The sequence below is a fragment of the Nyctereutes procyonoides genome, unplaced genomic scaffold (genome assembly GCF_905146905.1).
Source record: "Nyctereutes procyonoides isolate TBG_1078 unplaced genomic scaffold, NYPRO_anot_genome, whole genome shotgun sequence".
NCBI lineage: Eukaryota > Metazoa > Chordata > Mammalia > Carnivora > Canidae > Nyctereutes > Nyctereutes procyonoides.
The window spans coordinates 68,596,283-68,621,582 of record NW_026575126.1 but is presented as its reverse complement, the minus strand read 5'-3'; the positions used below and the strand labels follow the sequence as shown (position 1 = coordinate 68,621,582).

Below are 25,300 nucleotides of genomic sequence, written 5' to 3'. Positions count from 1 at the left end.
CCACGTGAACCATGGTCAGAATGGCCCCAAAGTTGGCTCATTTTCCACGCATCAGCCCTGGCCATAGGTGAGTTGGATGCTTTCTTTCTTTTTAAGATTTTATTTATTTATTTGTGACACACACACACACACACACACACAGAGGCAGAGAGAAAAGCAGACTCCATGCAGGAAGCCGGATGTGGGGCTTGATCCCGGGACTCTGGGATTATGCCCTTAGCCGAAGGCAGAAGTTTAATTGCTGAGCCACCCAGGCATCCTGAGTCGGATGCTTTATAAAGTGGGATCAGCTTCACATGGGTAGGGGTATGGTCAGTCGAACTTGGATAAGAGCTGATTCTGACACCACCTCCTGTGTGAAAGCTGAGGCCTGAAAGTGAGAATGGGAATATGATAGGGTAGGAAGAAAGCAGAGGCACTATGGGGTAGGGAGTGCAGAGTGTCTGCATATTTCTACTTGTATCTTTTGTTGATCCCTGGGGCTCTGATATTTCCGTCCTGCTAACCCCTGTTTTCATACCTATTAGAGATTGTCCCTTGAGCTTGTGGAAACAGCACAGCACTCAGTCTACTGGCATTCTCTGTCCTTGGAATAGTCCATGGTGTCTTTCAAAGATGTCATTCCTTGTCTTATGAACTTGGCTTTCCTCCTGTCCTCCATCCCCATCACTTGGCTCTAGGACCCGAGGGGTTTTCTGCCTTTATTATCGTGGAGAAAGAAGGTCTGACTACTGAGGTAGGCAGTGGCCTAAAACCTGAGGAAGACTTCACTAGATCTGGAAAATCTTGTATAAAGAAAGTCACAGAGTAAGGACCTGTCAAAGCGGAGAGGACTTTGAGGTATGGGTCAACTGTGAGACCCACTGTGGGGCGGCAGAAAGTCAAGAAGGAAAAACTTGATCTTTGGGATCAACAGCTGCCCATGGTCTCTGGTCTCCAGGGTTTCCTTCCTGTCAGCCTTGAGGGATTGATTGCATGCTTACACAGGCAAGAGCTTGTGTTCAAGAAGTTCAAGAAGGAGAATTTTCTAGAAATTCTGGTAATAAGCCAGATGTAATCATCATGGAATAAAACCAGGATGCTGCCTCTGTATCACCAGCTCTTTGAGTAAATTTGCTGCTAAGTTAAATTCTTGCCATACTAGTGAGAAATGCATTTGTTGACTATTTGTAAATGTTATAGATTTTAAATCTTAAGAAAGTATTAATTTATATTTTTGATTTTGATTAAATTATATTTTTGATTTTTGATTACAGATTTTCATGTGATGATGGGTGCAGGACTAGCTTAGCTCTCTTCTCTCCAGGTCAGGCAGTATCCCAGGTGCAGTGCTGCTGCATTCAATTCTCTGGGCAGATGTCTTCCTTCTTCTTCTGACACTTTCTTTCTGCTGACCCCTCCTTAACACTTGTTATCAACCCTAGTAATCTCTCACTCTACTCAAAACCAGATAGATAAAGCCAGCTGTGGAAAAGAAGAAGGGAGAGAGAGAAGAAAGGTTTCTCTTCCTCTCGTGGTGGATACAGAAGGGCCAGGCCTCTATACTTCTTTCTCCTCCCTACTCTTGGGTGATCCCTGCATCCTGCTGCTCCAGGTCTTGGCACATGTCATTAACATATGGCTGTGGGAGGAGGCTGGTCTCATTTGGTGGGAAGAAGAGAGACAAAGAGGGTACTGTTTGGTGGAATAAAGGAGTGGGATGAGAGCTCTCTTTACCCTCAGGCGCTGCTTTCCTGGCACCGATCCTCAGAAACTTATTGTGAAAGAGAAGTTTGTCTTAGTGCTTTAAGGTCTTGTAAAAAGCTTAGAAATAACCAGGCAAAAGCCCCCTCTCCCCAACCCCCAGCACCAAACTTAACCTCCTCCCCTGATACCCACACTGACCCGGGCACTGAGGACATTTATAAATGGAGCCATTGAGGAATCTGGAGAAATTCATCAAACTTTGAAAAGTGTCCCTATTCCCTGGGTTCTGTGTACCTCCCCACTTTCCACCCCCACTTCAGACATTTAGACAAGGACTTTGGTCACTCTGACCGGACCATCTGCATAGTCCTGAATGTGGGATCGTAGCTCTTGGTTTCCAAGGAGATGATTGCATGCCAAGAGCAAAGACACCTAACTCTGTGGCTCCTCCTTGAGAAGCGGTTTGGTAGAGGGGGAAGAGTCTGACCCTAAAGCCATTTTTAGTTCCTATCCTGCCCCTTCCAGAGCAGAAATAAATTAAATAGAGACCAGAAACACAATAGAAAAGATCAATGAAACTAAGAGCTATGTTTTTTTAAAAAGATAAACCAAATTAACAAACCTTTAGCTAGGCTTACCAAGAAAAAAAGAGGGAAGATTCAAATAAAATTACAAATGAAAGAGGAGATATTACAACTGATACCACAAAATACAAAGAAGCATAAGAGACTATTATGAATAATTATACATCAACAAATTGGACAACCTAGGAGAAATGGATAAATTCCTAGAAACATACAACCTACCAAGTCTGAATCATGAATAGAAAATCTGGACAGACCAATGATAAGTAAGGAGATTGAATCAGTAGCCAAAAAACTCCAATAATAAAGCCCAGGACCAGATGGCTTCATGGGTGAATTCTAGCAAAAATAAAAAAAAATAATGCCAGTTCTCCTCAAACTCTTCTAAAAAAGAAAAGGAGGAAACACTTCCAAACTCATTTTATAAGGTCAGCATTACCTTCATATCAAAACCTTGTAATAAGGATATTACAAGAAAAGAAAACTATAGGGCACCTGGGTGGCTCAGTGAGCATCTGCCTTTGGTTCAGGTCATGATCTGAGGGTCTGGGGTCAAGTCCTGTGTCTCTGCCCCTCTCGCTGTGTCTCTTATGAATAAATAAATAAAATATTAAAAAAACTATAGACCAATATCCCTGGTGAATATATATGCAAAAATTCTCAACAAAATACTAGCAAGCCAAATTCAACAGCAGTTTTTTAAAAAGATTTTATTTATTTATTCATGAGAGACATAGAGAGAGGCAGAGACACAGGCAGAGGGAGAAGCAGGCTCCATGCAGGGAGCCCAATGAGGGACTCGATCCCAGGAACCCAGGATCACACCCTGAGCCAAAGGCAGGTACTCAACCGCTGAGCCACCCAGACGTCCCTCAATAGCAAATTAAAAGGATTATATACCATGACCAAGTAGGATTTATCCCTGGGATGCAAGGTTGGTGCAATATATGCAAATCAATACATGTGATACAATCATATTAATAGAATGAAAGACAAAAATCATATAGTTACATAGTCATCTCAATAGTTACAGAAAAAGCATTTGATAAAATTCAGTATTCTTTCATGACAAAAACTCTCAACAAATTGAATATAGAAGGAACACATCTCAACATAACAAATGCTATATATGATAAACCCATAGCTAACATCATACTCAATGGTGATAGGGTTGAATACTTTCTCTTTAAGACTGGGAACAAAAAGAAGAGGCCCATATCAGCAGTCCTATTCATCACAGTAGTGGAAATCCTAGTTAGACCAGTTAGGCAAGAAAAAGAAATAAAGGGCATCCAAATGGGAAAGGTGGAAGCAAAACTGTTTTGGGATGCCTGGGTGGCTCAGCAGTTGAGTGTCTTTGGCTCAGGCGTGATCCCATCAGGGGATCGAGTCCCGCATTGGGCTCCCTTCGAGGAGCCTCCTTCTCCCTCTGCCTATGTCTCTACCTCACTCTGTGTGTATTTCATGGATAAATAAATAAAATCTTACAAAAAGAAGTAAAACTGTTTCTGTTTGCCAATGACATGATCTTGTGTATAGAAAAGCCTAACAACTCCACGCAAAACCTGTTAGAATTAATAAACAAGCTCGGTACAGTTACAGTATACAAAATCAACATACAAAAATCAGTTGTGTTTCTATACCAACAATAAACTAAATGAAAAAGCAATGATTCAATTTATAATAGCATAAAAACAATAAGATCCTTATGAATAAATTTAACCAAGGAAGTGAAAGATCTCTATATCAGAAACTATAAGACTTTGATAAATGAAACTGAAGACATGAATAATTGGAATAATTGGAAATATACCCAATGGATTGTTCATGGATTGGGAGAGTTAATATTGCTAAAATGCCCATACTAAAATCCATGTATAGATTCAATGCAATCCCAACAGGATTTAGGAATTCAATGCAAAATCCTAACCTCATTTTTCATAAAAATAGGAAAAACAAAGCTGTAATTTCTATGGAACCACAAAAGATCCCAAAGAGCCAAAGCAATCTTGAGAAAGAACAAAGCTGCAGGCCTCACACTTCCTAATTTCAAGTTATATTGCAAAGCTTATAGTAATCAAGAGTATAGAACTGGCATTAAAGGGACGCCTGGGTGGCTCTGTGGTTGAGCATCTGCCTTTGGCTCAGGGTGTGATCTCGATCCCAGGATCGAGTTCTGCCTGCATCAGGCTCCCTGCGAGGAGCCTGTTTTTCCCTCTGTCTAAGTCTCTGCCAATCTCTGTGTATCTCTCATGAATAAATAAATAACATCTTTTAAAAAGACCTGAAACTATAGAACTCCCAGGACAAAACATAGGGAAAAATCTCATTGACATTTATCTTGGCAATGATTGTTTTTGGATGTGATGCCAAAAGCATAAGCAACAAAAGCAAAATAAATAAGTGGGGACATTAAAACGTTTCTACACAGCAAAAGAAACAATCATCAAGATGAAAAGGTAATCTAGGGAATGGGAGAAAATATTTTCGACTCTATCTGACAATGGGTTAATATCCAAAATATGTAAGGAACTCATATAACTTACTGGCAAAACACCCCCAAATGCAATTTAAAACTGTGCAGAGGGAGGTACCTGGCTGGTTCAGTCAGAAGAGCATGTGATTCTTGATCTCAGGGTCATGAATTCAAGTCCCATGCTGGGTGTAGAGATTACTAAAAAAAAAAAAGATAAACTTTACAATATGCAGAGGACTTGAACAGATATTTCTTTCCAGAAAAGATATACAAATGGCCAACAAATATATCAAAAGGTGCTCATTATTACAAATCATCAGGGAAGTACTCATAAAAACCACGATGAGATATCACCTCACATCTGTTAGAATGGCTCTTATGAAAAAGACAAGGGATAAAAATGTTAATTTGGATGTGGAGAAAGAGAACCCTGGTGGACTCTTGGTGGGAATTTGAATTGGTACAGCCACTATGAAAAAAAAGTGTGGTCTTTCTAAAAATATGAAAAATAGAAGTACATTATTATCTAGCAATTTCACATTTGGGTATATATCCAAAAAAAAATGAAATCAGAATCTCAAAGAGGTATCTGCATTCCCATGTTCACTGCAACGTTATTTACAACAGCCACGGTATGGATACAAGTGTCCATCTATGGATGAATGAATAAAGATGTCACATAAACACACTGGAATATTATTCAGTCATGAAGAAGGACATCCTGCCATTTGCGACAGCACGGATGAACTTTGATTTCACTTGATTTCACGGATTTCACTTTGCCAAGTGAAATGAGCCAGACAGGAAATGACAAATACTTCATCTCTTACAAATATGTGGAATCTAAAACATTGAACTCATAGAAACAGAGAGTGGAATGATGGCTGCCAGGGGCTGAGGGGTGAGGGATACGGGGAGATGTTGGTCAAAGGGTACTATCAGTTGTAAGGTAAGTAAGTGACCACAGTTAACAGGATTGTATACTTGAAAGTTGCTGTGAGGAGGACTTTAATGTTCTTGCCATAACATCAACAACAAAAATGGTAATTGTGTGAGGTGAAGGATGTGTTAACTAACCTTATTGTGGTAAACATTCTATAATATATATGTGTATTAAGTCATTATGTTGTATACCTTAACGTTATACAACATTATATGCCAATTATACCTCAATAGTTGGGGGAAAAAGTGCTGGCAAGTATATGGAGAAAGTGAAACCATCTACATTGCCACTGGGAATGTCAAATGTTGCCACCATTTTTGGAAACAAACTGGCAATTCTCCAAAAAGTTGAACATAGACTTTATAAATATGGAGACATGTGTCCACATGAAAGCTTGTACATACATATTGTGGCATTATTCAAAAAGGAGCACAACCAAAATGTCCATTAACTGATGAGTGAATAAATAAAAATGGTACATCCATGAAATAGAATATTAGTTAGCAATAAAAAGGAATGAAATCCTAATACATATTACATCCTGGTTGAACCTTGAAAACACTATGCTAAGTGAAATAGGTTAATCACAAAAGGCCACATATTATATAATTCCATTTATGTTGAAAAACCTAGAATAGGAAATCTATAGAGATGGAAAGTGGGTTAATGGTTGCCCTGGGATAGGGGTGAGGGATGGGAGATGAGGAGTTATGATCAGTGGGTACAGGGTTCTTTCGCTGTGATGGAATTTTCTAAGATTACATAGTGGTGATGCACAATATTTTGAATACATTATACCTCAATGAATTGGAGACTTAAATGTGATTCACATCTCAATAAAATTGTTATAAAAAAGATAGGTGGACAGCCAACAGTTGGATATTCTGTAGTAAGTACAATCAAAAGAAATCAAGAAAAGCCACCTTCATGTAAATCCAAAGGCCCTCGACAGGTTTCTGAACTTAGTTCTGAGCACTGTTAGTTTTAAGTACGGTAGACTGAGAGTCTATCGATTGAAGATGCAGTTGGATCTCCATGTGGAAGGAGTCTGCAACACCATGTCAGGTGTATGTAGTAGTGATTCCTTGAGTTCTTTCCCATTATAATCTACAGTCATTTACTCAAAAAAGCCACATATCAGGGAAGGGGGATACCAAAATCTTTTGGGGATGGTTGGATACATGATTTGACTTGGCACTGACAAGCTGAGGACACTCCATCATAATGCATATGGCGGTTTGGCAATAAGTGGAGCCCTGGTCCAGCTCCCTTTCCCAGTACATCTAATTGTTGCTGGCTCTCCAGACCCATCTGGTAGTCATTTCCAATGTTTCAGAATGTATAATAAGAATGTATAAGCTTAGCATGTGGCTGAATTCCACATAGATTCCTTACCAACGGAGTAAAGCTATTATGGTTGACCCTTCAAACCCATGTTGTTTGAATTTGAACTGCATGGGTCCACTTATATGCAGATTTCTTTCAATAAATATATTTGGAAAATTTGGGGGAAGATTTGTAACACTTTGAAAAGAGTCACAGATGAATCATGTAGCCTAGAAATATTGAAAAAATTAAGTTAAAGGCATGTCATATATGTAGATGTAACCTATTTTATCATTTATGACCATAAAAATGCACACATCTTTTTTATTTTTTATTATTTTTTAAAATATTTTATTTTTAAGTAATCTCTATACCCAACATGGAACTTGAAATCACAACTGAGATCAAGAGTCACATGCTCCATCGAGTGAGCCAGCCAGGTGCCCTGATAAATCTTATTTAAAAATGTTAAAATTTATCAAAACTTATGCACATAGTTACAGACTGTACATGGTGCCATTTGCAGTCAAGAGAAATGTAAACAGATGTAAAGATGCAGTAATAAATCCTAACTGCATGAAATTACCTGTAAGTACATATTTTACTGTAATGATTTTCATAGCCACTTCCTGTTGCTGCTGCGGTGAGCTCAAGTGTGAGCAACAGCTTAAAAATCAAATGGGAAATCAGCGAGGGAGACAAACCACGAGGGACTCGTGGAAACAAACTGAAGGTTGGGGGAGGGGACGCGGGACTGAGGGTTGGGGGATGGGGTAACTTGGTGATGGGCATTAAGGGGGGCACAAGGATGTGATGAGCACTGGGTGTTATATGCAACTGGTGAATCCCTGACCTCTGCCTCTGAAACCAAGAACACATTATATGTTAATTAATTAAATTTAAATAAATTCTGTGGTATGAAATGTGGGGAAACATGATTCACCTTGCCATTTTTTTGGTCTTTGATTATTGAACATTTGGCAAACATTTCTTTTGTTTCAATAAAATCTCACATTGACATCGTCGATATGGTAAATATTTGCAAAACTCTTCTTCCGTGGCTCAACCAATAAGCATTAGCAAAGAGCACAAGACCATTAAATTCATTCTACTTTTTTAAAGATTTTACTTACTTATTCATGAAAGACACAGAGAAGGCAAGAGACATAGGCAGAGGGAGAAGCAGGTTCCTCGCAGGGAGCCCGACTTGGGACTTGATCCCAGAACCCCAGGATCACACCCTGAGCCTAAGGCAGATGCTCAACCTCTGAGCCACCCAGGTGCCCCAATTCATTCTATTTCTTTCAGCAGTTCTACAAACGAGTGATGACTTACAGTATTTGCATATATATATATTCAATTAATTTATCAACCATATTCATGATTTTCTTAGAGTCTACTTCAGAACTGAACATAAATGTTTTCAATATACTTCATATGGTGGAACAAAGCAGAATGAAAACATCTAGAGAACTGTCCATCATGATAGAAAATATTTTAAAAAATTTCTAGCTGAAAACAAAGGGCTCCTTGAGGAAGGGGAGGTGATGGGGTAACTGAGTGATGGGCACTGAGGAGAGCATTTGATGGGATGAGCACTGGGTGTTATACTATATGTTGACAAATTGAATTTAAATTTAAAAAATGTAAAGAAATAAATAAAAATAAAGCCTACAGTAAATATCATAAAAAAATAAAACTTCTAGTTGAAGTTCTTCTTTGATAGTTGTAAAAGATTACAAAATATCTATGCTAAAAGTATGATTTTTTTTAGGCCATGAATTGACAACATTTATTTATGAGTTTGGAAGTATACTGACACAAAATGTACTCAAAATATTAATTGGGCAGTATCTCTTTTTTTTTTATTTATGATAGTCACACACAGAGAGAGAGAGAGAGGCAGAGACATAGGCAGAGGGAGAAGCAGGCTCCATTCAGGGAGCCTGACGTGGGATTCGATCCGGGGTCTCCAGGATCGTGCCCTGGGCCAAAGGCAGGAGCTAAACCGCTGCGCCACCCAGGGATCCCTGGGCAGTATCTCTTATCACATGATTCATCTGAGGCTGAAGAAAAGTTCTTATAATTTTTAAATTTTGGTTCAATTCATCTTTGGGATTATTGGAAAGGTCTTGAATTCTATGGGTAATTGTGTGGTGGCTTACTGAACTTTCATTGTTTTGGTAAAATACAGTGTTTTTAGTATTTTCTTCATAATTTTGTAATGAAATTCCTATATTTGAAATAGTTTATTTTATCATCTCTCCATCTAAAAGTGGTTTCCAAAAAAAAGTGTGCATGTACAAGAATTCAAGCTATTTTATAGCTGGCCAAAGTTACAGGTGCAGATCACATTACAAATGGTTTAAAGCTTTTGTTGAACATGTAATTCTGATTTTAGGTGGCTAATTTGTTGATACTTCTTTGACTACTTCAAGGAAATTTCTTCTTTTTTTTCTTTTTAAGATTTATTTGAGAGAGAGAGAGAGAGGGAGAGTGTGTGGATGTGTGGGGTAGGAAGGTGGAGGGGGAGGGACAGAGGGAGAGGGAGAGAATCCCAAGCAGACTCCCCACTGAGCTCAGAGCCCCATGTGGGGCTTAACCTCTCCACCCTGGGATCATGACCTGAACTGAAACTAAGAGTCCGATGCTTAACTGACTGCACCACCCAGGTGCCCCATGAGGAAATCTCTTGTTTTTTTCTTTCTTAAAAAAAAAAAAAGATTTTATTTATTTATTTGAGAGAGAGAGAGAGAGAGAGAAGGGAGAGAAAGAGAGAGAGAGCATAAGTGGTATGAGGGGCAGAGGGAGAAGCAGACTTACCACTGAGCAGGGAGCCTCATGCAGGGCTCCATCCCTGGACTCTGGGATTAAGACTGAGCTGAAGGCAGATGCCTAACCAACTGAGCCACCCAGGCACCCCATCATGAGGAAATTTCTTATCAAATTCACTATTTACTGAAAGTGTTTCTTACTATAGTCAACTATATTGTCTTAATTTATTAGAAAAACAAACAGCTTTTTATTTTTTTATTTTACTTTTTTTTATAAATTAATTTTTATTGGTGTTCAATTTACCAACATACAGAATAACACCCAGTGCTCATCCCGTCAAGTGTCCCCCTTAGTGCCCGTCACCCATTCATCCCCACCCCCCGCCCTCCTCCCCCTCCACCACCCCTAGTTCCTTTCCCAGAGTTAGAAGTCTTTATGTTCTGTCTCCCTTTCTGATATTTCCCACACATTTCTTCTCCCTTCCCTTATATTCCCTTTCACTATTATTCATATTCCCCAAATGAATGAGAACATACACTGTTTGTCCTTCTCCGATTGACTTACTTCACTCAGCATAATACCCTCCAGTTCCATCCACGTTGAAGCAAATGGTGGGTATTTGTCGTTTCTAATGGCTGAGTAATATTCCACTGTATACATAAACCACATCTTCTTTATCCATTCATCTTTCGATGGGCACCGAGGCTCCTTCCACAGTTTGGCTATTGTGGACATGGCTGCTAGAAACATCGGGGTGCAGGTGTCCCGGCGTTTTGTTGCATCCAAACAGCTTTTTAATTTTGCTCTGCCTCAGCGAATTCCAGCTGCTGATCATTGTGAAACTGAGACATATCTTTTTCTCCTTTTCTTTTCCAGTCACAGTGCTAGTTTTTACTTTTTTTGCTTTTATTTAAATTCCAGGTAATTAACATACAGTGTTATGTTAGTTTCAGGTGTACAATACAGTGATTCAACACTTCCATACAACATCTGGTGCCCATCCCAACAGACAAGTGTGCTCCTTCATCCCTTAGACCTATTTCTCCCTTCCCCTCACCTTCTTCCCTCTGGTAGCCATCAGTATGTTCTCTATAATTAGGTACAATGTTAGCTAGATTCTTTCTTTTTTTTAGATTCTTTATATCCATTTGATTTTGCATCAGTAGGGTGCTTTATTTTAAATTTAAAAATCTTTCCTATTTTAATGATTTTTAAAAAAATTTTTTTAAATTTTTTTTATTTATTTATGATAGTAACAGAGAGAGAAAGAGAGAGAGGCAGAGACACAGGCAGAGGGAGAAGCAGGCTCCATGCACCAGGAGCCCGATGTGGGATTCGATCCCGGGTCTCCAGGATAGCGCCCTGGGCTAAAGGCAGGCGCCAAACCGCTGCGCCACCCAGGGATCCCTATTTTAATGATTTTATTTTATTTTTTTAAAGATTTTATTTACTTATTCATGAGAGACAGAGAGAGGCAGAGAAACACAGGCAGAGGGAGAAACAGGCTCCATGCAGGGAGCCTGACATGGGACTCGATCCTGGGCCCCCAGGATCATGCCCTGGGCCAAAGGCGGTGCTAAACCACCGAACCACCCAGGCTGCCCAATTGATTTTATTTTTAAGTAATCCTTACACCCAAACTGGGTCTCAAACTCACAACCCCAAGCTCAAGAGTTGCACATTCCACTGACTGAGACAGCCAAACACCTCTCTATTTATTTTTTTAAAAAACTAGTAAAAAACAAACAAAACCTAGTAAATAATTTAATTGTTATAATTAAAATAAGAAAGCACTTCAATTTAATTACCACTATAATTTACATAGGTATCACTGTATCTCATGGTGTCTGCATAAGATATTTAATAAATACATTGTAATGTTACATTGGTAGGTAAGAAATTAAATAATTGAACTGAAATCAATCTATTGGCACTGACCAGATCAGTAAGAAGTTTACGTGAATTATCAGGAACAGTGCACATGCTTGACACTTGCACTACAATGTAACAATAATATCTTAATGCAATGCATGGCTAAAGACCATGTTGTCCTACCGAAAAAGCAAAATTGTCAGGATGCCTGGGTGGCTCAGTTAGCTAGGTGCCTGATTCTTGATTGCAGCTCAGGTCATGGTCTCGGAGTTGTGAAATCAAGTCTCATGTCAGGCTCCACTCAGGGAAGAGTTTGCTTTAGATTTCTTTTTCTCCATCTGCCCCTCCCCATGCTCTCTCTGTCTCTTTCTTTCCCTCTCAAATAAATAAATCTTTAAAAAAACAAACACAAAAACAAAAGTTGTATTTAACAGAAAAAAAACTTAATTGGGTTTCAGTTTTTAAATTTAAATAAAAATTAATTGTACTTAGATGAATTTAAAAATCCCTTTCCTCAGGGATCCCTGGGTGGCTCAGTGGTTTAGCACCTGCCTTCGGCCCTGGGCGTGATCCTGAAGTCCCGGGATCGAGTCCTGCATTGGGCTCCCTGCATGGAGCCTGCTTCTCTCTCTGCCTGTGTCTCTGTCTCTGTCTCTCTCTCTCTCTGTGTCTCTCATGAATAAATAAATAAAATATTAAAAAAATAATAAAAATCCCTTTCCTAAGTTGTCCCAGCCACATTTCAGATATTCAATAGCCCCATGTGGCGATGGTTACCATATTGGATAGTATTAGACATAGGGTGAAATATAAGACTAATTTAGTGATCTTATAGATGACACTGTTTCAGTAATCCAAGGAAAGCATTATTTTCAAGCATACATATGGAGTACATAAGAACACTGAGCCCATATTAGATCATAGAGTAACAATATTAAAGGGCTGGAACTACAGAAATTATGTTCTTTCAGACCATGATGCAATTAACATAAAGACGATAAGAAAAAAAAAAGACGATAAGAAGAAACTTCCCATACATTTAGAACTTTAAAAACATACTTCTAAACATTCCATGCAATTCAGACAAAATAATGATGGAAAATTTAAAAATATTTTAAGCTGAATGATAAAAATTCTACATATCAAAACTATCATATCCGGATAGGGAAGGATATGCGTAGACAAAAAGGACATACTATCAAAGAAAAGAATTGGAAGATTTGACTGTGTAAAGAATATTTGTTATCTAAAGCCTCCATGATAAGAGTGAAAAATCAAATCAGTACCTGGGAGAAGATATTTGCAAAATATAGAACTGACTAAAAAATAACATATACAAAATAGAAAAGTCTCCTACAAATCCTTAAGAAAAAGGAAAGCAGGCAGCCCTGGTGGCTCAGCAGTTTAGTGCTGCCTTCAGTCCAGGGTGTGATCCTGGAGACCCGGGATCGAGTCCCACGTCAGGCTCCCTACATGGAGCCTGCTCCTCCCTCTGCCTGTGTTTCTGCCTCTCTCTCTCTCTCTCTCTCTCTCTCTCTGTGTGTCTCATGAATAAATAAATAAAATCTTAAAAATAAAAGAAAAGGAATCCAATAAAACAATTGGGCAAAAATCAAGAACAGGCATTATGCTGGTTTCCGATGGCTGCTGTAGCAAATTGCCACAGATTTAGTGGCTTACAACAACACAAATATGTTCTCTCACAGTTCTGGAGGTCATAAAATAAAAGTTTCTTTTTAAAGGTTTTATTTATTTATTTGAGAGAGAGAGCGCAGGAGCATGGGGGTGGGGTGGGGCAGAGGGAGAGGGAGGCTGATGCAGGCTCAATCCCAGGACACTGGGATCATGACCTGAGCCAAAAGCAGATGCTTAATTATGTGGTCAACAGAAATGACTTATAGACCAGCTAGATAGGAGAAGGCAGTTAAATAATATCTTTAAAGTTCTGAAAGAAGGGGGTGCCTGGGTGGCTCAGTCTGTTAAGGGTCTAACTTGGGCTCAGGTCATGATCCTAGGGTCCTGGGGATGGAGCACCATGTAGGGCTTCCAGCTCAGCAGGGATCCTGCCTCTCCCTCTGCCACCCCCTACACTTGTGTGTGTTCTGTCTCTCTCAAATAAATAAAAATTTTTTAAAGATTTTATTTATTTACTCACAAGAGGCACACACAGAGAGAGGGGCAGAGACTAGGCAGAGGGAGAAGCAGGCTCCATGTAGGAAGCCCGACATGGGACTCAATCTCAGGACTCCGGGATCACGCTCTGTGCCAAAGGCAGCCGTTCAACTTCTGAGCTCTCCAGGTGTCCCTCAAACAAGTGTTCTTAAGCCAACTAAATAACAATTCAAGATTGAGGCTTAAATGAAAGCACTGTTAGGCCAAAGAGAATGAAAAGAGTTTACCCCTGGCAGTTCCCCAGTGGAAATACTACAGAAGGTTGTGTTTCCAGAAGAAGAAAATTTGGAATACCCATGTTCACAGAAACACTATTTACAATAGTCAAGAGGTGAAAGCAATCCACATGTCCATCAGTGGATGAATGAATGAACAGAATTTGATATATACATTCATACACACAATGAATATTACCTGACCTCTCAAAAAAGAATAAAGTTCTGATGGATAATTACAATCTGGATGAATCCTGAAGGCATTAAACTAAGCCAGTCACATAAAGACAGATGCTGTATGATTCCACTGACATAAGGTATCTAAAGCAGTCGAATTCGTGGTAACAGAAGGTACAGTGGTGTCACCAGGGGCAGAGGGGAGGGAGAAATGGGTACAAGGTTTCAGTTTTGCAAGATGAAAGAGTTCCAGAGATCTGTTGCACAGCAACATGAGTACATATAATATTACTGAACTTCACACGTAAAATGATTAAGATGGTTTAAAAAAGGAAGAAAGGAAAATTTAACCCAGATGGAAAGTATGAGATTCAAGAAGCAACACTGAGCAAAGAAACTGTAAAGGTTGGTAAATTTAAATAAGAATTGAGTTAAATATTCTGTTTGCAATGCACAGAATGAATTAGAGGAAAACAAATCTAGGAGTGGGGACACTAGGATGGTGTTACAGTAAATCATTCTTGAACTACGACACCATCTTAATTTAAGGGACAGAATCAGTACCACCAGTCAGTTGAGAAGATGTGGTCAGTGAAGGAGAGGCTGTCAGTGATGATGCCCAAGTTTTTGATTGGGGTCCGGGGCAGATGGTGAAGTTAGTCATTGAGGTGTAGAACATGCAAGCAGAGGATTTTAATTTTCTTGATGGTACAAAATAACAATGGGTCTACAATCAGAAGCTCTTTCAAAGGTGCTAATTTGAATAACAGGGAAGCTGGCCATGTTGTAGTGTTTAAGAGTTTGCCATCTGCAGCCAGACTGCCTTTTCAAATCCCAAATTCTCCAACTCACTAGCTGGTTAACCTTGAATAAGTTACGTAACATCTCTGTTCTTTATCTCTCTTTTCTGTAAAAGAGGATGATAATAGACTTACATCATGAGGTTGTCATGGGGGATAAGTAAATTAGTAGCCATCTAGCACTTAGAATATTCATCATTTATTTATTAAGTACTGAATAAATGTTAGTGCAATGGGATATTAAATTGGAAAATTTGGGATTTCAAGATGTAATGTTTTAGAAAATACAACATGTATGACACTCTGAAGTGACTTGCTAGTCTGAGATGAAATATTTCAAATAACAAAAAAAGCCCCAAATAAAGAAATAATGGTTATGTCATTCTTAAGCCCTGTGCCCACATCAGAGTCATATACTATGGCAAAAGTTGTTGGAAATTAGAGAGAGGATATCTTTGGAAAGAGATATGCTGTTAGTTCTCCTCAAGGGTAAGGGGTGAGGGTGCTGCCACCTGCATCTTAAACCTAGAGAGAGGGAACATCTAGAAGATGGTTGAACAATGCCCCAAAGGCCCACAGGGGCAGCATCTGGAACTCTCTTCCATGGAGAGTGCAGGGTTAGCTCTGGTCAAGACTCTGTGGCAATGAGTTACTCTCTCACCCACCACCTGCTGACCCAGCCTTGCCCCTTCCTTCCTCTGAAGGAGCTCCTGCTCTAGCAATGGGGCCGGGAATGGGGTGTCAGGCAGGTGTCACAGGTCTCACTGGGCCTGGTGGAGAGGGGCTTTGGCTCTCTGAGTTCCTGAGGGACATGGAGCAGAGGCCCATCAAGCAGTTTCACCCAGCCACACACACACACACACACACACACACACACACACACACTCACATGCACATTCTTTTGTGTATAAACTTGTGCTTTGGGTACTTTGGCCAAAGTGGGGGACAGTGGAGGCCTTCATAGAGATTTAAACTTAAAGAAATTTTATCTGTTGTTGCCTGTGTGTACTGACCTTCCCCAACCCCCAACATGCAGAGGCCACTGGTCTCCTTTCAGATGGTTTCCAAAATCCCTGTTTCAGCGCACTTAAGAGAGGTACCCCTCACCCCCAACAACAGAAGGCTATTCTCCAGAGCCCATTCTTCAATAGCAGGGCTGCCGGCTCCTCCAGCTGCCGTTCTGTTACTCTTCACTGAGGCTGCCAGGAATGAAGAGGGGAGGGGGAAGACGTGGGTGGTGGCAGGAGGCAGGGCCTGGGGGAGAGCTGGGACCCTGCTGGCTCCAGCCTGAGGACTCTGCCCTGCCTCTTTTCTCCGCTGTTGATGCTCTTGCTCAGTGCTGCCAGGTGAGTGCTGGGCAGAGAGCAACTGGGCTGGCGCAGGGGCCTGGGGGCAGTGGGGGTGGGGGCTGCCTGGGTGCTAGACTGGGTTTCTCTAACTCATGCATATACCAGGGACCTGGGGTGGTATTAGTACAATTCAGATTTGATTTGCTAAGCCTGGGATGCAGCCTGAGATTCTGCAATCCTGGTGATGCCTGTGCATCCAGGGGTTGTATTTTGGGTGCAAGAATCTAGAACGTTTTCCAGGCCAGATGGGGCAACACGGGAGCAGTGAGCCTGTCCAGCACTGCCCTTGGTGCGCGTCCCTCCCTCATGCCTTAATTGGCTGGGAGGGTTTCTGAAACCAAGGGGATCCTGAATTTTTTCTTCCAAAGAACAAAAATGCTTAGAAACATTCTTACCAAAATCATGATGGAATTTTTAAAAATTTATTTACATATTTGAAAATCCCCTCACACTCTGGGCTTTCCACCCTCCCCCAAATCTTGAGTTCACGGGTATTGCTTCATTAAGTAAAATCATTATGCTGAGTGAAATAAGTCAATCAGAGAAGGACAAACATTATATGTTCTCATTCATTTGGGGAATATAAATAATAGTGAAAGGGAATATAAGGGAAGGGAGAAGAAATGGGTAGGAAATATCAGAAAGGGAGACAGAACATAAAGACTCCTAACTCTGGGAAACGAACTAGGGGTGGTGGAAGGGGAGGAAGGCGGGGGGTGGGAGTGAATGGGTGACGGGCACTGAGGGGGGCACTTGACAGGATGAGCACTGGGTGTTATTCTGTATGTTGGCAAATTGAACACCAATAAAAAATAAATTTATTGTTAAAAAAAATCTTGACAGGGCTCAAATACTGCCAACTCCTTCCCAAAAGATTTATTTTTGAACTATTTCTCCACTTCTAGAAACAGAATGGTGTCCCTTGAGCTGAACTTTGAAAACAATGCTGAGCCCTAAGCTCCCCTAGTCCCACTCTAACTTGGGGGCTCTGGACCCATGGGCAAAGCTGTAGATGTGTTTGTAGGAGGGGAATGAGGGAGACCAGAGGGCTGGGGATGGCTAGAACAAATGGGGGAGACTACAAGCTCCCAAGAATGCAGGAGATGAGGGAGGAGGAAGGCCTGTATTTAGGCCCTGGTTTTTAAAGAAATTGCCTTTGGGCTCTAGACTTTGGGAGATGGAGCACAGTTTGTGTGAACTTTCCAGGAGGTCCCAGGATTAGTTTTTGGTGGTAACAGCCACAGTGCAGAGGATCAGAAGAGTGCTCAGAATTAGATATGGAAGCTCCAAGCCATGGGGTTCTTGGGCAAATCCTTTTGTCCTGCTTTTTCTGTTCTCTCTCTCCCAAATCTCCAAAGCTCTGGAGACCCCAGTTCAGTTCCTAGAGCCTCTCAGAGGACATTGGGTGTCTGGCTACAGGTCTGGAGTGGGCACAGGAGAGAGAGAAAGAGAGAAGAACCAGGGATAGGGCCTCCAAGAATTACGAAAATTCCCAACATCAGAATATGCCAAGCGTGCTCTGTGTTAAATTCCAGGTCTGCTGGGAATGTGCTGGAGACGCGCTTAGAGCATGTTGGGCCTGTACTTTGAAATGTGGTGAGGCTGAGAGCCAGACTTGAGAATTTACCAAGTTAGCTTTTAGTTTGGCAATGCTCCAGGAGAACCAGGGCGGAAGCCCCCAGAGCCTTCTGCCTCCCTGAAGTGCAAGGACCCCACAGCCTCACATAAGACAGGGAGAGGCTGCAGGCTTCCTCATAGATGGGGCTTGTTGAATGACGATGTGCAAGCAGCCTGGAAATGGGCTGGTCACTAAATAAAAGCCCTCCGAGATGCTCCACTACAGACGTCTTGCTTTACAGAGCTGGAGTGGTAATGGTCAGTGTCCTCCAAAGGTGGTAGTTCTCAACCGGGGTGCATCTGACCCCAGGGGACATTTAGCAGTGTCTGGAGACATTTGGGGGTTGGGCATTTGGGGAGAAGTGTGCTACTGGCATCTAGTGGACCAAGGCCAGGAATGCTGCTAAACATCTCAAAACACATGCCAGCATTCCCTACCCTAAATAAAATGATCAGGCTCCAGATATCACTGTCGCCAAGGCTGAGACCTCAGCTGGCTGAGGCCAGCTGTGGAAGCTGATCTTCCTTCTGGTTCTCTGTGGGACTCAGTATCCCTCCAAATCAAAACTTGGTTGAACATTGACAGAGCAACTTCTTTTTTTTCCCCAGGCACTCCACTAAGTGTTTTCTCATCAATAAGCAAGCTAGTGATTTTGCTTTATTGTGGTCTTGATTTTCAAATTAGGAAACAGATTTTCAATGACTCATTTTTCTTCCTCTGAATTCTGGAAGAATTACCCAGTGTGCTTGACAGCACCACAATCCGATTTGCCTTCAAAGTGGATTTTCGTTGTGCCACTGGTGATCTTTCTCCTCCTTTGTAGTGGGTTTAAATACTTAACGATCCATCTACTCTCATTTTCTCGGAGTCTTGGGAATTAGAGGGGGTAAATCTCTACCTTCAGTCTGCCATCTTTAATCATGAGGCCATGATATTGCATCTTTCTAAGGACTGAAAGTAGATTTCTTCTAAAAATCTCAACTCAGTTTTATGGAGAAGAATCTTCAGTGGCCTGATTTACTCTGAGTCTTCACAGTCTGTGACAGAGGTAGAAACATAGGGACTGAGTGGCAGGTAGAAGAGGTTCTGACTCCGATTGCTAGTGGCTCCAAATACGGTTTCTCACAGCTGGTGGATAATGATATGGTTCTCTGGTCAATTAAGCCCCTTATAACAGTCGCTTGGAAGCAACTCATTCTATCTGTTCTGACTGCACAGAAGTGTCCATTCTGCCTAAACTCTGGCATAATGGCCTGTTCTTATCTATATACGTCACACTTGAATAACACAAATTTGAACCCTGCTGGTACACTTCTATATGTATTTTTTAAAGTAATCTCTATGCTCAATGTGGGGCTCAAACTCGTGACCCTGAGATCAAGAGTGGCATGCTCCTAGCCCGCAAGATGCCCCAGCAGATTTTTTTTTAAGGAGTTGACAGCAAAAGCCACAATAAAGGCATTTATTTACAAATGCCCACTCCACTTCATGGGATGGAATGGAAGGCTACTAGGGCAGGAGTTGAGCCTGGTGCCCTTAAGTTCCCCAGGGAGGATTGCTAAGGACGTTGGCAGGGCTGTAGGTCATCCCGTGTGCTGTTGGGGTGGTCAGGTCGAACACCTGGGGTTTGGTGCTGCCCCAGGGCAGCTGTGCACCTAGGCTTCTCCCTGCTGGGCATCGACCCCTCCTCAAGGTAGCTTCCTGGAGGTGGGCAACTCATGAGTGGCTGCAGCTGTCAATGGCTTCAGGCTGGTGGTGCACGTCCAGGCAGATGGGGCAGCTGTACTGTGCTGCTGGATGGCTGTCCCTGCCTGAGGATCCACCTGGAAGCTGCGTCCATTGAGTTGGGGTCATCAGGCTGTGGAACATCACTATCCTGGAGCCAGGCCAGGCCAGTAGCTGCACCTGCTCCTATCCCTGCCTTCCAGCCTATAGATGTTTTTTTTTTCAATATACATAAACTAGTGTGAACATATTTTCTCTTCCTTATGATTTTCCCAGCAACATATTTTTTTCTGTAGCTTACTTTTACTGGAAGAATACAGTATATAATACTCATAACATACAAAACGTGTTAATTGACTATTTATGTTGTTGGCAAGACTTTTGCTCAACAGAAGCCTTAAGTAGTTAAGTTTTGGGGAGGAGCCAAAAGTTATATGTAGATTTTTGACTGTGTAGGGGTCAGTGCCCCCTAACCCCCACACTTTTCAAGGGTCAGCTATAGTTTATAACATGAGTACCCATTTAAATTGCCTTGTGTGTCTTTTTAGGTATTATAATTGGGAAGCTGATATGAGGCAAAATAGGGCATGTCTCATTTGCTGCCATGTCAAAAACTTAGAAATCCAGGTTGTTACTATTACTGGAGTTGAAAGGAAGGCACCTAAGCAAGTGCAGAGAGGAAACAAGGGTGGGTAAGTCCTTGATGCAGCTGGCAGGGGGCCAAGGACATAGGTCTGGGAGGGAGAGTGGACTTGGGCAAATGGAGAGCCACTTCTCTAATATCCGACAGGAATAAGTGGCATGAAAGAGGGGGGGCTGCGTGGCTCCCCATCAAAGAGTTTCTATTTTCCTTGTGGAATAAAAGGTTTTCAGGATCTTCTGAGACTGAAAGGATCCAGTGTATAAGAGTTTGGGCTGATTAATGGAAAAAAGATGTCATTTCCTAGTTTTGATATCACATTATAGGCATTTTTTAATGTGGTTCCCACAGATTGCTGATTTTATTTACCACTATTTCTTAAAAATTTACTATTATTTAGAAAGATTCAAATGCTTTTAGGGCTAATGTAACTTAAAAGGATACTTACATTTTAAAATGTTATTAGAATTATGTACTTAAATCTATAATTATTTAATTACTGTGGAAAAGTCCAAGTCATTAAATTATATTGGCTGGGTTTGAAAATTTGAAAATCATCACCCTACTGAACTTATAAAGTAACTTAAAAATCTGAAAAAGAAATCATTTAAAAAGATGAATAAACTGTAATTAAAGGGTATAATTTTCAACTAAAAGGATCAAATATATGTAAAAAGTAAAAAGCACAAACTAAAAAAGCAAAACATTACAGTAAGTGGTGAACTGATCTAAAAAGCATTACTTGTACATTCCTTTAAACAGTTATTATTAGAGGACTCTTGGGTGGCTCAGCGGTTGAGCATCTGCCTTTGGCGTAGGTTGTGATCCTGGGATCCGGGATTGGGTCCCATGCCAGGCTCCCCATGGGGAGCCTGCTTCTCTCTCTGCCTGTGTCTCTGCCTCTCTCTCTATCTGTGTCTCTCATAAATAAATAAATAAAATATTTAAAAAAATAAATAAAAGTCCCACTAAAAAATTAGAAGCAAAAGAGTAATTTAATTATCCTCAAGGGAAAAAAAAAGAGTTTGGGCTGAACAGGGATGGTGAGAAACAGTGACTGGGCATTGAGGAGGGCTCCCTGTTGTGACAAAGATAAAGATAGAGTGAGGGCTGCAGCAGGGTGCTATTCTGTCTGGAGAAGTGACAGATTTCTGAACCCTGTTCCTGACCATGGTCACCTCTCACCATGCAGGAGAGATGAGCCCAAGGAACAATGACAAAGCAGGGCCGAATTTCAAATTTTTATCCAGTCAGCTCTGGCTTTAGCCTTATACCTCATTGCATTCCCTTAGTAGACTCTGCTGGGTTTTCTTTCTTTCTTTCTTTCTTTCTTTCTTTCTTTCTTTCTTTCTTTCTTTCTTTCTTCTTATTTTTTTAAATTTTTTTTTATGATTTTTTACTTATTTATTCGTGAGAGAGAGAGAGAGAGAGAGAGAGAGAGAGAGGCAGGGACACAGGCATAGGAACCTGATGTGGGACTCGATCCCGGAACTCCAGAATCACACCCTGGGCCAAAGGCAGGCGCTAAACCCCTGAGCCACCCAGGGATCCCCTTGGTTTTCTTTAAAATGTTCTCCTTTTCCAAAGCTGGTTAGGTCTAAGGAACACCAGACTAAAGCGGGCCTTGACACTCACTCTGTTCACTTGATCCACATTGAGCCCCCTACCCTAATCGCATCTCAGTCATACTACCTTGATGAGAGTGAAGGCCAGACCCACACACCTGTGAGTAGCTGAGGCATGGTGGCAGAGAAAAGCAGAGGGCAAGAGAATGCATGTTCCCCTGGGGTCGTGTTCAGGTGCCACTGACAGTAGTAGCACCAGGCTAGGTGGCCATCAGTTGGGGAAGTGACTGTTTTCAGAGGGCTCTGGACTCTGACTAGCCTTTGGGAAAGGGACAGAGGGAGGGAGGGAAAGAGAGACAAAGATAGACCTTAGTCTTCTACCACACCGTACAGAGGGGGGCAGGAGAGAGAGCCATACCCACATCCACTCACTATTTTACGTAGATGACTCCATTATCTGTAATTAGGAGCCATCAGTCTTGGGAATAAATCAATCAGACCCTTGGAGAAGAGCAAGAAGGATTGCTTTATCTATCCTTGGATTAACAGGAAAGAGGTGGTCTTGCCCTCCTCCTAAAGGACAGGGAGCAACACACCCACACTCATTATTGTCCTCTGGTCCCTAACAGGATGTGTGGCAGTTTCCTGAGGCAGCTGTTGGCTGAAGACAGCAGGCATTCCACTGCCGTGGGGCACCTCCTACTTCCTGTGCTCCTGGGATTCCGTCTTGTGCTGCTGGCTGCCAGTGGGACGGGAATCTATGGTGATGAGCAGAGTGAATTTGTGTGTCACACTCAGCAGGCAGGCTGCAAGGCCGCCTGCTATGATGCCTTCCACCCCTTCTCCCCACTGCGCTTCTGGGCCTTCCAGGTCATCATGGTGGCTGTGCCCAGCACCCTCTACATGGGTCTCATTCTCTATCATGTGATCTGGCGGTGGGAAGAATCTGGGAAGGTGAAGGAGGAGACCCTGATCCACCAGGGGGAGAAGAGCAGAGACGCCTCAGGGGCTGGAAGCCCCAGGCTGCTCTGGGCCTATGTAGCACAGCTGGGGGTGCGGCTGGTCCTTGAGGGAGCAGCCTTGGGGTTGCAGTACCATCTGTATGGGTTCAAGATGCCTAGCTCCTTTGCATGTCGTCGAGAACCTTGCCTTGGCAGTATAACCTGTTACCTGTCCCGGCCCTTTGAGAAGACCATCTTCCTAAAGACCATGTTTGGGGTCAGTGGGCTCTGTCTCTTATTTACTCTTGTGGAGCTTGTGCTCCTGGGCCTGGGGAAATGGTGGAGGACCTGGAAGCACAAATCTCCTTCTAACTACTCTTCAACTTCAGAGAGTACCAAAAAACGCAAGGATCCGACTGATAACTTCCCAGCAGTGGAAGCCAAAGAGCAGTTCCAAGAAGCAGGTGAGAAGGCACTGGCGTCCCTCCTTCTTCTTGCTTCTGATGTCTCTGTCCTGATGATCTCCCACAGCAGGTCCCTCTACCTCTGGGAGGCACAACTCCCACATGTTGCAAAACAGAAAACCAGGTTCTAGGCATATGTCTTCTGACCACTGCTCCCATTTCATCTCCCAATCCCCATCTCTCTCAGTTTGACAATTCCTTCCAATGAATCAGGACCAGGGTACTCAGTCTGTTGTACCTCCTGCCTTTCCACTTAGTCCTCTTCCTACTTAGAAAAAGTCTCAGGTCCCATTTGGTTTTCTACTTTACAGAGTTATGAAGCTACCTGACTCACTTCTGAAGGGAACCCTATGATTGGATCTTCTTCCGAACATCCAGTGAATGGGGATTTACTTCCATGACAAATTAGAGGCTGTTGAAGCATCTCTAAGGGCCACAGTGGCCACGCTGCCTGAAGCATTTCCCGGGACAACTCTCGCTTATGCCTTCCTACCAGAACCTTCTGGTGTCAGCCACATAATTTTCATGGGCTTGGTTCCAGAGTCAGCCAGCAGAAGCCTCCATAAAACTGTGCTTCTCCCCTGTCCTGCACAATAATACCGCTGTTTTTGGCATTCCTGTTGCTGAATACGATTTCACTGTCATGGTGACTCTACTTACCCTTCCTCTGTTGTTCCATGTTCTCTGCTCCCCCCAACTTCAAAGGCCTGTAACCTATGGATGTCGCCAGCCCCACAGCATTTGTCATATTCAGATTGGCCTTCTGCACATATATAACCCAATGTCCTTGAACATTCAGATTTAATTTATCCAAACACTCAGCCATATCCCTTAGGCAGATTACTGTGAACTCAGAGGCTTATGTCGACTTGAGGCCACTGCCAGCTCGGACTTTTGCTCAATACTTGTTCTCCACTGGACAGAAACTATCCTCTTGTCTCCAGACCAGCAGCAACTCACATCCAGAGCCAAATTTCTACTTTTTAAACTCATATCCCTCATTTTACCCAGAAAAGATGGTAGAGTTTTGCTGCTGATTCAGGGGTAAAAGGAAGGGAGGTTTATATCACAGTATGATTTAGCAGATAATTTAAAACTAAATCTCAAGCTTCTCTTTTCTTGAGCCTCTCCATCCCATCTGTCTGAAGGTGTTCCAGCCTCTTACCTTCCTGTAGAAACATCTTCCCCCTCAGATCTCCCTTGCTCTCAAATTCTCAACGACCTGGTTTTGTTTTCTCCTTCTGAACCCAAAATTATCCTGGGCAAATCAGGAAGGCTCATTCCTAAGGAAATACATTTGGTCCCCCCAAAAATCAATAACTAGAAAATTAATAATTTTTCTTTCTGCTATGCAAGTATTTTATAAAGAATCCCTCATCTACTGTAACCAGAGTCCAGCCAAGTAACCAAGGATGGAAAAAAACATGTCATTTGGAATTCCCCTGATAACCTTTTAAAATAGCTTTATTAAGATACAGTTTCATATGTCATATAATCCATCCACTTAAAGTTTACAATTCAATGGCTTTTAGTGTAGTCACAGAGTTGTGCATTTATTAATACAATTTTAGGACTTTTTCATCAACTTGAAAAGAAACCCTACAACTCTTAGTTTTTACCCCCAAACTTCCATGCTCCTTCCCCCCAAATAAGCAACCACTGATATACTTTCTCTCCATATGTATATTTATTTCCTCTTGTATACAGATTTTCCTGTTCTGGACCTTTCCTATAAATGGAATCAATCATAGAATATGTGGTCTTTGTGACTGGCTTCTTTCACTTGGCATGCTTTTGAAGTGTATCTGTGTTGTAGCACATGTCAGTACTTCATTCCTGTTTATGGTTTAATATGATTTCATTGTATGGCTTACCACACATTTTGGTCCATTTTTCAGTTGATGGACATCTGAACCGTTTCTACTTGTTGGCTATTATGAATAATGGTGCTATGAACATTCATATACTAGTT

General features: G+C 41.8%; 1 protein-coding gene across 1 annotated transcript; it reads left to right on the top strand.

Moving 5' to 3' along the window:
• GJC3 (gap junction protein gamma 3) lies at window positions 1–25,300 on the top strand. Its single transcript, XM_055339938.1, has 3 exons — window positions 1–67; window positions 22,553–23,328; window positions 23,640–25,300. Exons 1-3 carry the CDS (start codon window positions 12–14, stop codon window positions 23,645–23,647), a joined length of 840 nt encoding a protein of 279 aa, XP_055195913.1. The 5' UTR covers window positions 1–11; the 3' UTR covers window positions 23,648–25,300.

Excerpts from the sequence above, each read along its gene's own strand:
- GJC3 (XM_055339938.1), top strand. The coding sequence starts at position 12 with ATGGTCAGAATGGCCCCAAAGTTGGCTCATTTTCCACGCATCAGCCCT. Across the intron at positions 68-22,552 it reads CGCATCAGCCCTGGCCATAG|GATGTGTGGCAGTTTCCTGA; the intron begins GTGAGTTGGATG and ends GGTCCCTAACAG.